At 36.8% G+C, this 13,883-nt stretch overlaps 1 protein-coding gene across 1 annotated transcript; it reads right to left on the bottom strand.

Moving 5' to 3' along the window:
• Positions 1-3,829: 3,829 nt before the first annotated feature.
• LOC107795955 (succinate dehydrogenase [ubiquinone] flavoprotein subunit 1, mitochondrial) lies at positions 3,830-13,672 on the bottom strand. The gene is made up of 16 exons (XM_075235248.1): positions 13,416-13,672; positions 12,813-12,980; positions 11,773-11,860; positions 11,200-11,346; positions 10,991-11,131; positions 10,642-10,727; positions 10,462-10,554; positions 10,305-10,368; positions 9,960-10,103; positions 6,807-6,994; positions 6,519-6,693; positions 6,265-6,435; positions 6,038-6,107; positions 5,822-5,942; positions 5,696-5,733; positions 3,830-4,207 (listed from the first exon to the last, which is right to left on the bottom strand). Exons 1-16 carry the CDS (start codon positions 13,506-13,508, stop codon positions 4,105-4,107), a joined length of 1,890 nt encoding a protein of 629 aa, XP_075091349.1. The 5' UTR covers positions 13,509-13,672; the 3' UTR covers positions 3,830-4,104.
• Between the last annotated feature and the right edge of the window lie 211 nt (positions 13,673-13,883).

Below are 13,883 nucleotides of genomic sequence, written 5' to 3'. Positions count from 1 at the left end.
TTTTTTTCATTCCTAGTAAGGTTTTAACGAGGCACAATATCTTTTAATGAACATCCAAGAGGGTGTGTTATAAAAATAATTATAATGTGGATGTCCATTTATTACTTCGCTATAGATAATCTTCCTGAAGAAAATTATCCGTTTGGTACTCTATTAAAATTTATCTACAAGCAGCTGATGCAAGCAGGTTGCAAGCAACTCAATGAAATGATTTACAGCGGTTTCTTATTAAACAGACAGCTTACAAGCAGCTTAAGAAAAGTCTCGCAACTACTTCCTGAAAAGCCTCGCAGCTGCTTCCTTTCTTCTATAAATAGAGGAGTTTTCAGTTCATTATGTACATCAGTTTGAAGTTGAATAATATATCAGTTTCTCTATATACTTGTATTTACTTTACAGTTTTTATTTTATAACACTTTTGTTTTTCTTTTCTTTTATTTTAAATGGGAAGTAAAGGACGACAGAATTGATCTTGCACCTATCAAAAACAAGCAACAATTCTATCAATGAATATCACTCACATTTCACTCCCATGTACAGATGTTTATTTGTCTTAGCTCATGTCTTTTCCTCATTTCCTTAAATTTTGCTCTGCTTTTCAAACTGTATCTGACAATGCCCCTTCGATGGAACTTAAAGTTGGATTGAACTGAGGGGAAATTGCAACATCAATCCAAAGACTTTTACTCCAGTAGTACTATTTCCTTTGTAACGCTAATGAATGATCGACAAATTAATATTTGTTTTTGATATTTATATAATTGGGGTTAAGCCGAATACAAGATAAGATCTATGCAATAACAGTGTAAAAATATATTTACATAATTATGTTACTTATAATTAAGGTAATTACGTATACATATATCTATGATAAAAATGGTAAGTAAGATAATATCACATGTAGTATAAAAATTTCTTACATTTGTAATCCTTTTAATGTCGGTTTAATTATCAAATATGGGGTTAATTTGCAACTGCTTATATATTTGCAGGATGTTACTTGGTTTAATTTTCGTACTACAGTACTACAGAATTACAAAACTCATTTAACAGGAGGGGTGTAGTCTTAGATGTTTAGTTCATGAATAATGACAAAAGAGCTGGTTGTTGGTCAAAGGTTGTAATAGAGTGGTTTGTTGATCAAATCCAAGAAGGAAGTAGTGCTTTAGTGGAAAATCTGCTATTACTTTTGTTGTGAGTTATAGGAACAAAATAGAGACATATCTAGTGGCTTTTTGAACTCCTTGCATTGGACTTTTGGGAGTTTGGAAGATGAAAACGTTGCCAACTGAGTGGGATTGTACCGCATCTTTTGACTGAAAAAACTATTGACTCATTATTGCTCTAATTAATCAAATCATTTAAGGTGCATTTTCAATCCCTTTCACCCACTAGAAAACAAAAAAAATGTGTTACACATAAATATCGGATTGAACAAAATTGCAATTACGCTGGATTATAATTTTAAAAAATTTAGTTAGTTATGAAAGAATCCTACGATAGAGGAAAAAAATCGGAGCTTACTCCTTTAAGATGCAAAATACTGGTTCTATCAATGACTATCACTTGATCCTTGGTTGATTTGTTGCGTTAGAACAACGTTCTTCATTTATCGATTCGACCACTTTCATTTTAGGGGCTTAATTAACGCTCGAATAATAAAGCTAATATATGAATGTTGCCACCAACTGTAAAGGTAGTGGTGCTGGATTGGGAATTCTTCATTATTGCTTTTTAAGTTTAGATAAATTTATGTTACTGAACCTTCATCATTTCTGACTCTTATTTCGGTCATATACGAAACTAACAGATAGAAAAATGTTGAAGAAACCACTCTGCAACTTGACTCTAATTCCCCTTTCGGTCGTTCTGCTCTGCCATCGACGGTAGTGTTTACCAGTAAAATGTTACAGTTGAATTTATACGTGTTTTTTAGACAAATGTATTTATTTGATCCTGAAATAATAAAATAATCGAAAAATTATGCAATACTTAGCCTTAGGATGTAGACGAAACAGCAGAAACGACAGTTCCGGGAATAGGGTTTCCGGGCACAACAACAACGAAATCAAAAAGTAAGAAGATAATATGGTTTTAAGCATTGTATAGAATGTAGCGTAAGTTTGCCAGAAAATTCGTGTCATTTACAATGATAACTGAGCTCACTATTTATAGCTATGTCTGAACAATAATTTTTCTTCTATGATCGATCGATATAAACATCAACAGCTCCGAATTGGATCAGTTTCTCCTCAACAAATAAGTGATTGGGCCACTAAAATCCTGCCTAATGGTCCCTACACTTTTCATTACAAAACTAACAAACCGGAAAAAGATGGATTATTTTGTGAAAGAATTTTTGGTCCTATAAAAAGCGGAATTTGTGCTTGTAGAAATTATCCAGTAATCGGAGATGAAAAAGAAAACCCGAAATTTTGTGAACAATAAGATAAGATGGTATTAAGCATTGTATAGAATGTAGCGTGAGTTTGCCAGAAAATTCGTGTCCTTTATAATGATAACTGAGCTCACTATTTATAGTTATGTCTAGGGAAGGAGATCCTAGGATCGTGCCCTTCTTTAATGTCAATTATGAGGGACATTGATGAAGATGTAACGATGAATATAAATGCCAAATTCCCTGTAACGGGTAATTACTCTTAATGCCATGGAATATTCTCTATTAAATGCTCGGGCGAAGAGCATTTATCACATCTTTATAAGCGTTATTCTTTCCGGTGACAAACAAAATAGTTGCCTTCGGTCTTTGGTCATCCCCGTCTTGGGTTCCACGTGTCCCTTTTTTGGACGGCCACATATCATAGCATATTTTACCCTATACAGATAATATAAGAGTTCCTCAACAGTTAAACCCCGAAACTTTTCACATAATAGTTCCTACTTCTTACAAATATGGCATGTATGAGTATAGTTTAGTATAATATCGTACACCATCATCTCTTCGATGTGGCAAGGACGAAATGACATGCCATATTATAATCACATACACAGTGGTAGCTTCCGTCTCGATGCTGTTAGTTACAAAGATATGACCATCAACCAACCCCATGAAGTTTCTAACGACCAAGATAGAAGAAGAGACCATTCATGCCAGCTAACTTAATAATGAATTACCACTGTGTTACAACGGGTAACTTAAACACAGAATGATGAAAACCGTTTACTGCAAAAAGCAGGAATGACCTTTCTTTATATTATTCCATTGCAACACTCCAAACTCGCAACTGAGTCATAGCTGTATTTCGTAGATTTACGACACAAAATATAGACAACTTGGGTTGAAATATCCATTGTCACCAAGAGCATAAACACAGTCTATCTCAGATCAATGAGAAAATTTGGGATCAAGGTGAAAGTACGATAGTATGCGACAGCCAAATGTCATGTGATACTAAAATTTTATGAAACATCAACACTGAGCAAAATTAAAGAATCTTTTAATTCTTTTTGCATCACGACAAGCCAAAATCCGAAACACACGAAGAAATTTGAAGGGCAGGTCAACTGATTTCATAAGCATGTGCTGCTTCCTATCACTCCGCGATTTAAAACCCAATTATTCATACTTAACAACCATTTATTTATCGTACTCAACAACCCTTAAAAGTGAGAACGCTCAGATAAAAGAAGAAAAACTAGAGATCCGCCAACCATCCTTTACACACCATTTACTAAGACACATTTATTAGAAACGCCGATCCAAATCTGAAAAATTGAAAGCTTTTTAAAAGTTCCAGCATTCCTTGCTCATTAGAACATATAACTCACAAAGCGCTTTAACTGAGTTTATAAAAGGCATCGCGGTAAGTTGAGTCATCAACGTGTCCATCATGTCAAATTACGAGAAGTAGAATATGCAGGAGTATAAACAAATGATAATACCAGCTTCTACAAGATCAGGAAGTCACAAGACAGAAGCAGTGTTCTGCTTCTAAATATTTATGCACACTTCAGGCTGCTTCAGATTGCACAATAAAATCAACAATTATTACCAAAATTTCACAATTTGGGTGATTTATTGCAACCTTGCATAATCCTTATTATCAACTTCTATGCCACCCAAATCCCCTACAAATAAATATATCAATAGACACGTGCCTTGGGTGGGAATGACTCAACCTCGTCATCTAGAGTGTTCATATGAACTGGTCTGTACTCTAGCCGGACCTTCTCGTTCTCCCAATATCTGCAGATAAATAAACTTTGTTAACAAGCTGAACGCTAAGGAGAATGCATCTAACAATGAGAATAGCACTGAAGAACAATCAAGTCACACTACTAAATAGAAAATTGTGGAAATCTAGGCTGCTACATTCAGGAAGATGCAAGTTACAAACTTCAAAAAGCAAACATCAAAATCGTGGTATACGAACACCAATGGGACCAACCAGAAAAGCAAAAATAGAAAAGCAATGTACTGGCAAAAAGTAGGTAAAACAATCCAATCGAAACCCCCTGGGGTGGGCTAGTACTACCAATTTGATGATGCTAGTTTATAAAGGTGATTCTACACCTGGTTACAATAAGGCTAATAGAACAGTCCATATTTTGAACAGCTTACAGCCAAATCCAACTGTAACAGCTGACTATCAAGACTCGACGCCTAACAGCACTGCACATCATGATCCATAGCGAGAATACGAATAAAGAGAACCAAAAGTACAGGTGCCATATATTAGATTATTGCCCAGAGGAAGGCATGCAAGATAGAATTTATTCTCATGCAGCGGGAGGGACATAAACTTGAGTGGTTTTTTAATTGAGGGGGTGGTATCATTATTATTTCGTCCTTCGCTAATGAGAGGAAACATTGTGGCGCTTTTGTTAACACGCTCCAATGTTTGCCAGTCAAACAAGAAGTAGATTAATATTCCTCATCAAGATTCACTTATCATGTGGCAAAAACATATCTAGTGTCAGTGGACAAAGGAGGCTCTAGGATTTTCGTGTATAATGCACCTGTTATACACATCTTAACATTCTTTTTCATATTTTTATAAACACATTGTTTAAAAGTATATTTTATGTAAAAGACCAATTAGAAAAAATTTAAATCTTCATACTATTCAAAAACTCAAAAATCAAAAATCAAAAGTAAGATACAAGTGTTTTAACAGTGCAAAGATTTTTTACCTTTCCATTTATTCATTTCTCAGGTATTCACCTACTATTATTTTCAATGTTGGAGGGAAATCAGAAATTTTTTAAATTTATAAGGGTAATAACTGATTTTCACAACTTGAGGTTGCAATACCCCCACCCCTCCCCCCACCCACCCACCCCACACACACACGAAGAAAAAACCCCTCTCTACCGCAAACAAGAATATATAGGTCCATGGAAAAGTAATTTAATGGATAATCAAGCAAGACCTTTATCAATTATTGCAGACTAAATTACTAGGAGTAAGTGATAGAAATAAATAACAAGAGTGGGTTGCTGGTAAGCACCCTCCACTTCCAACCAAGAGGTTGTGAGTTTAAGTCACCCCAAGAGCAAGGTGGGTAGTTCTTGGAGGGAGGGAACCGAGGGTCTATCGGAAACAACCTCTCTACCCCAGGGTAGGGGTAAGGTCTGCGTACACACTACCCTCCCCAAACCCCACTAGTGGGATTATACTGGGTTGTTGTTGTTGTTGTTGTAAGTGATAGAAATAAATAAGGAAAAAACTTACCCTAGTGTATGTTTCATCCACTTCTCATCATCTCTTTTCTGCAAAACCATCAAAACTTCACTCCATTAGGGACAAAAAAGTTAGAGGAAAAGTAAATGAATCACAAGGAGAGAAATTGAATCTTACCGTAAAATCTTCACGAGCATGAGCTCCTCTGCTTTCCTTTCTAGCCTCAGCTGAGTGCATGGTGATGCATGCATTGATCAAAAGGTTTTCCAGCTCAATAGTCTCTATAAGATCTGAGTTCCTACGAATTAAAAAGAGGAAATTCAAAAAAAGGAAGAGGATAAGAAACACCTTAATATTACTTAATAAGAATTGATATTCTCCTAGCAATAATACCATATTAAACTTCTATCCTTCAACTGAACATCATGGAAACTCTCCCATGTTTTGTCAATGAGCTGGCAACCTGTAAGGCAATAGAGGAAAAGGGTGCAGAGGAAGTAGTCAGCTAAGCTGTTAAAGCCGCCAAAAACTTAGAAAAAACAGAATCCCTCACCAGACAATTCTTACAAAAAAAAAAAACTTGAAATAAATTTTAACAAAGATGAAAACCTCCTGCCTACCTTCCTCTAGTGTATCTTGTGTGCGGAAGACAGCAGCATTGTTTTGCATAACTCTTTGCATGTTCAGCCGAATCTTTGAGGTAGGCAGTGAACCATTTGAGTTCCTAATCTTGTCCAACCATGCAATGGTCCTCTCTCCTGCATCCTTCTCAAGTGGCTTCTGGTTCTCCCCTGCAGGAATGCATATTCAGAAATCTTAAAAATGTTATGCATGCCCAAAGGTTAGGGTAAATAGACTACCAATTTCTACAAACCTGGTCTTTGGATTTCAGCAACCCTATTAGCACATGCCCGCCCAAAAACAACAATGTCTAGAAGAGAATTTGCACCAAGACGATTGGCACCATGAACTGATGCACATGCTGCTTCACCAGCAGCCATCAGTCCAGGGACCACGGAATCAGGATTATCTCCTTTAATAGTGACCACCTGCCAAACAAACATTTTAACAAATGAGTTTCACCTCCTAAATTGAGCAGGTTAAAAAACATAAGCTGAAAAATAGATTTTCAAAGAGAAAGTCATTAACTAATTTTTAATACCTCTCCGTGGTAATTTGTGGGGATTCCTCCCATATTATAATGCACGGTAGGTAAAACAGGAATTGGCTCCTTAGTTACATCAACACCAGCAAAAATGGCAGCTGTTTCAGAGATACCAGGAAGTCTCTCCTTAAGGACCTCCGGAGGTAAGTGATTGAGATGAAGATAGATATGATCCTTCAATGGTCCTATCGAAAGTTTGACAACAATATCAAAATTTTGAAAAAGGTCCAGCAGTCGTGACTGCTCTAAAAGGGGGAAGGAAAAAGGAGAGAAACAGGGCATGGGGTTAATCCTGAACACATGCACTACACTCAGCTAAGTTGCTCCGACATGGCAATTTAGATGCCGCACCAGTGTCGACACGACACTAGTATGGGTGTAAGTATGGGATCCGTACCAGATCTGGTCAAACAATTTGGGTACTTTGACCACGACGGATAGAAAAATTCGAGACGAGATACAATTTGATTACCGAAATCAGAACTAAAACTAGGGTAAATTTGAAGAAAATAACATATCTTATCTAGGAAATCAATCTTTTACTTATCTACAACTTGAGAATAAAAAGGAAATCCACACTTTACAAGCTATACGTAAGTATGCCACAAAATTTCTCATAAATTAGAGAGATTTTTATTTTTTAAAATTATTTTTAGCCGGATCCCCCGCACACGTATACGTACTAGGATCCGTATCCCCGAATCTTAAAATTTACATCTTGAAAGATCCGACCTCTAGATCCGCACCTGTGTCCGAGCAACTTAGACGCTCAGAAACTAAGCGCTGCAAATGTACTAGCGCAATCCTAGGAAAAGGCTGTTTGACATACACAGGTTGTCCATCAACAAAAACTTCCTCAGTTCTATCAAAAGATTTCAAACCCGAACATGTTCAATCTTTTACTGAAACTGCACGTGGCAGTTTCTCAAAAGGAAAGATAAACGACCAGAATCATGGTGGACCTTTGATACCATAGCACTAAAAGCTTAATGAAACAAGTGTTTACATTATGTTTTTGACAACTAATAATGCCAACAATAGAAAAATATCCTGTCTTGATATAATAAATGAAACAACCAGATTGTGTTTGTTTGAGATATATACTGTTCAGCATAAAAAAAGTTTTGTCATAAGTAAAAAGAATACTTCACGTGTAACTGGAAATTGAAATTGGTCCATGAGTAGTGCATCACTATATTCTGATGAACTAATATATTTCAATACAAAAGTTAAAAATTTGCTATTTATTAATTTGAGATTGTTGCTGTATTTCAAGCGCAATGAACATTATAGCAAGATTAACTTTAGGTCAGAGTATTCAAAAAGCAAAGAGTGCAAAAAAGCTCTAAAGTCTGTTAGAGCTTTAAGGGCAAAGCGCAATTAAAGAGTGGGCTTTAGTGAAGAAAAGTGCCAAGGAAGAAAATAAACAACAGAAATGCAGTGCCAGAAAATGTAACTATAAACACAAATCATAACAATTTGGTCAAAGCAATTAAAAACTACTGAAAGAAAATAGATACGATGTAGTGTTGTCAAAGGCGAAAAGCTCTAAAAAGCGCTCTAGGTCTATTTGGGCTTTAAGCGCAAAGCGCACTTAAAGTGTAGGCTTTAGTTAAAAAAGGCGCAATGAAGGAAATAAATAAAAATTTATACTCCCTCTGTTTCAAATTAGACGAGGTACTTTACTTTTTAGTTTGTTCCAAAATAAATGACACATTTCTAAATGTGGAAATAATTCAACTTTAAACTCTTCATTTTATCCTTTTTACCCTCAATGAGAAGCTTTTATAACCACATAAATGTTATGGCCCCACAAAGCTTTTACCCCTTAACCTTTTAAGACCACAAGTTTCTTTTTTTTCTTAAACTCCGTGCCGAATCAAACTATCTCATCTAAATTGAAACGGAGGAAGTATGTATTTCAAGAACAAAGTAACAAATTCATTTATAATGTTTCCCCTAGCAGCTAATACACTTATTTCTGATTATAGTTGTGTTTTAGTGCCGCTTGATTCAAGAGAGAACGCATGGGCAATGAGGCGCACGTCTTAGTGCCTTGCCTTACACTGAAGCGCAACTAAAGCGAGGCGAAGCACCCTCCTTGAGCTTTTTGAGCTTCAGGGCTTAAGCGCGCCTTAAACGAGCCTTTGACAACATTGATACGATGTTGTGCCCTTAAAGACATAACCCGTCTGTCGACGTCCATACACATACATTAAAGCGCCAATTAAGCGAGGCGAAGCGCACAACATGGGCTTCACCGAGCTTCAAGGCCTAAGCGCGTTACGCAAGCCTTAAACAACACTTCTTTAGATTTAGGTGGGCTAGCATCAAACACATTGTCTATGGATGATATTTACAAGTTTATAATTTTGGAGGAACACTCAAGATTGTATATGGTAATATGATAGCAAAAGTATGTAACACTTCCAAAACCAAAATTCAGTTTCCTAGACTTCAATTATTCAGTGAGATAAGTTTCATTGTACAGATAAAAAAGCCTCTTAGCCTTCCTCTGATAATCCCTACAAACAATTCCACTCATTAGTTGAGGATGTCCTTCCTATAATTAATAAACCCACATACAATATCAGGGCTCTGAGCAATATTAACTACACAAGAAATATCAGAATCAACTTGTAAAGCATAAATAGGAAGTCCAGTTGACTGATGGGCATCAAATGCCAGATCTTCCAATTAAGAACTAAGACACATGGATATGGACTGATGCAGCATAAAGCGGAAATCCAATGCATTGGTGCTCAAAAACAATTATGATGACATCAACAATAAACAGACAGAGGCTAGAGGTGATTTGCAGAAAATACTTTCAGTTAAACAAAGATCTGGCATTTCAGACTTTCAATATGACAGTCATAACACAATCACTTCAACCAGACAGATCATGAACTTTGCCACAAATCATGAAGATGCATGAAAAGGAAAGCAAGAGACTTGAACAGCTATCGAGTGAAACCAGTATAAGAATAGCAATAACCCTGAAACATTAGTACTGTGGTGAATATCTACCCAATGCATTTGAAGCCAGGAGAATATTTACTCCATCAGAATGACTTAAGAACATGGGGTCTCCTATAAGAATGCTTAACATATAAACTCATTTATTGAGCTTAATCAATGATATCATACCTACACCACGCCCTTCTCGAATTTCCATTGTCATAGATCTGGAAACAACATCTCTTGACGCAAGATCCTTGGCTGTTGGGGCATACCTTTCCATAAATCGCTCACCCTCACTATTCCTCAGAATACCACCTTCACCACGAGATCCTAAGCATGGAATAAAGCATTCGTAAAAAAATAAAAAGAATATGCCAACAGAATAGTGAAAGTACTACATCAAAAAAATCACTCATCACAAGGAAGATACACTGTATTCACGAAATCAGGGAATACGAACAGAGAGTTGACAGAAAATTGAAAAAACAATATATTATTGTCCTCACTAATAGCATCGAACAAGAAACAAACCTTCAGTAATGAGACAACCAGCTCCATATATACCAGTTGGATGAAACTGCACAAACTCAAGATCCTGCAAGAAGACAACAGCAGATTTTCCTCGATATAAGGTACCAAAAGTAGAGGGGAAAATTGCACAGCCGGAAGATGTCAGTAATAAAGAGACCTCAAGAGGAAGCCCAGCACGCGCGACCATAGCATTACCATCTCCGGTGCAAGTATGAGCAGATGTTGCAGAGAAGTAAGCCCGACCATAACCCTAATCCAAACATTTAAAAGAGAAGATTTAAAATTCATGACTACTTCCAGAAGTCTAAAGCAGAGGTCAGTGTTAACAGGTAAGTACCCCTGTGGCCAAAATAGTAGAGGTGGCACGGAACCGATGCAAGGTACCATCCTCCATATTTAGTGCTATTACACCTTGGCAGCTCCCTAATTTTGATGCATTTTAAATCAAAGAGAAGATATGATTAGTAGAATGAATCAACCAAAAAATGAGCAAGAGTCCTACGAATCCACATGTAGCCTCAGCCACATATATACTAATCAATCATCCAATTAGGAATATGTTCAAAATATCAATAGAAATACAGGACATTTTTAGTATGTATTGTGCTAGGTTACTACCACAAAGTTTCAAAGTGTACAAAACATCCCAGCAAAAGTGGACGTATATAGTAAGTAGAAGAAAATACCATCACTGTTCATTAGTAAATCCAAAGCAAAATATTCCACGAAAAACTGTGTATTATGCTTCATGGCCTGCCCATAAAGAGTATGCAGTAGAGCATGCCCAGTCCGATCAGCAGCACAAGCACAACGATATGCTTGTCCCCCTGTCCAAGATAAAACAAGAGTCAGATTGATTCGATAATACCATTAGATCAAGAGTTCAACTTCTTACCTTTTCCAAAGTCTAGGCTTTGACCACCAAATGCACGTTGATATATTTTACCATCTTCAGTTCGAGAGAAAGGCAAACCATAATTCTCAAGCTCTATAACTGCTTTTGGCGCTTCTCTACACATATATTGGATAGCATCCTGATCACCTGGAAAATCATCACCAGACTTGCATTGAGAGAGAACAATATAAAACAAACAAGGAAAACCTTAAGGCATAAACTCAAAGGTCCAGAGATTGGAACCCACTCTCTTACCACTTCTAGCCCAAAAAAACAAATAACGAAATAAATAAATTTGATTGGTTTCTAAAAAATGTACGACACACATTGCAGTCATACAGTATACTCAATGTGGCAAAACCATGTAACTTTGGCCCCTTAATTACATTGTTTGAAAGCAATTGGCTTTGTTTTGAAGCGGAACATGTGTAAGTAAGAGGTACAAATCTGTAACAATTGAAGTGCACAAATTTCTACTCTGCACTTTGACTTATACATGGTTCATGCATACAAAAGAAGCACTGAGTTAATGCCAACAGACATGGAGAAAATCTGAGTTCAAGACAAACTTACCTAACCAATCACTTCCTTTAACTGTATCATACATGTGCCACCTCCAATTGTCCTCTGACATATTGCCTAATGCTGCATTTATACCGCCCTACGAAGGAAAATCACAAACATATTGGGTCTCAAAATGGAAAATTTAGCAATTAAATGCAATATTGCCTATCCGATAAGAGCTGTTAATATTTTAAGGATTGTTGGTCCATCAAGCAGCACAGCAAAACCAGTTTCTCCCCGATTTCTCTAAGAGAAACATTTTTTTGGGAGGAAGTATAGAGACAAAATGCAGATTAAGTGTGTTCTACCTAGGGAGGCAAAAGAAAGCTACTTGCATATAGCAAACATGAGCAAAAAGGATATAGCATAATATCTTCATAAAAAAAGCGACAAAAAAGAAGGACAAGCATAATAACTCACGCATAAGAAGATCAGGCAATGTGAATTTTAAGCAAGTTCCGCACAAAGAATGGAAAGGGAATACAACAGCTGAAAATTTTAAGCCGGGAGGACACAAAAACGAGCTGATTTCCTTTTTTGTGGACAACACAAATCTCCCTCAACTGGCATAGTCAAGAATGCACCACCATGAAGTTCTCAAATCTCAACAGATAACAAGCGAAGAAGAAAACTTTAAGCGAATGAGTAATATACTACTGAGAGAAAGGAAACAATCAAAACCAAGTTAATGGAAAACAATCAAAACAAAGTTCTTCGGTTTGATTTAACATACTCCAGTCATAAGTGGCTAATAGCTCTGTGCAAACTATAACACAAATCTACCTAAACTGCTACTGTCATGAGTTTAACTTCTTTAAGAAAATACAGTGAACCTTTCCATGTTTGTAATCAATTCCAAGTAATTTCAGTTATAAAAATGAATATTGTTTAGTTGGCACAGCCCGCCAATGAACAGGTAACCCGACGGCAGTGAGCAATGGGTCCCAATTAGTGCAGATGATAGGGTGCTCTTTGTACAGAGTCATATTTTTGCCTAAAAATCTATACTTTCCGTATACGTCTTGTATATGGATTAGAAAACCAGGTACCTGAGCTGCAACGGTGTGAGATCGAGTAGGAAAGAGCTTGGTTAAGCAAGCAGTATTGAATCCATGCTCAGACAACCCTATTGCCGCTCGAAGCCCTGCACCGCCTGCACCTACCACCACTGCATCGTATGTGTGATCCACCACCGTATATGACGAGCCTCCCACATTCTGTCGGGCAGCACAAAATATTCATCCATGAAAAAACAATCATCAGAACTTAATAAAATAATTATTTTAAAAAGAAACCCGAAACCACAGCTTATACAGAAGAAAACAAAGCTAGTAAACATAGGCCAAAAAGGAGCTTTGAGGATAAGAAAATGAGAAATCATAAGCTTGGAGAATCTCGAATGATCGAACACAATCAAATCTATTAACAACTAGGTCATGAGCCTAATGAAATATCAGAATCTAATACAAAGTTTAATCAATCGAAAATCATTAAGATTCACTAACAGCTAGGTCACGAGTAATGAGACAGCAAAACTTCAACACAGAATATATCAAACGACAATCGTTAAGATTTAACAAATAGATAAAATCAGGTCATTATGATTAGCTGATCAAATGAATAGATTGAAAAAGGATAGAGGAAAACCGTACAGTCTGTGAGGAGAAAAGTCGGCGAAAATGGCCGCCGCCGGAGATAGATCTGTTGGAGGAAGCGCGAAGGCCACGCGACACACACCGCCACATTCTCACGGGTGAACCCACACGTATAGAAAGGATTGAGAAACAAATATGCCGCTGCTGGTTGTCTTTGGAGATTGTATGGAGAAGAAGACGACAGCAAAAGCGAAGTAAAAATGGGATGCTATTCTTGGGTACTGGGACGGGAAGATTGTTTGGGTGAACACTGACGCTTATATTCCCACTTTACTGAAAATACCCCTAATCTTAACCCTTTTTACTGAACGGCCACTATCGGGGTATCACGTTCTGTTACGGTAATTTCTTTTTTTGGTAAGATAGAAACGTGCGGCCGCTACAAACTTTGTCACAGGCTCTCTGTGGTGAACATTTTATGTGCACTGAGTAAATTTTTTCTGTGTAATAACTTACAAACTATAT

The sequence above is a fragment of the Nicotiana tabacum genome, chromosome 17 (genome assembly GCF_000715075.1).
Source record: "Nicotiana tabacum cultivar K326 chromosome 17, ASM71507v2, whole genome shotgun sequence".
NCBI classification, from domain to species: domain Eukaryota; kingdom Viridiplantae; phylum Streptophyta; class Magnoliopsida; order Solanales; family Solanaceae; genus Nicotiana; species Nicotiana tabacum.
Note: the sequence above shows the minus strand (reverse complement) of the source record. Positions and strands in the feature narration are given on the sequence as shown.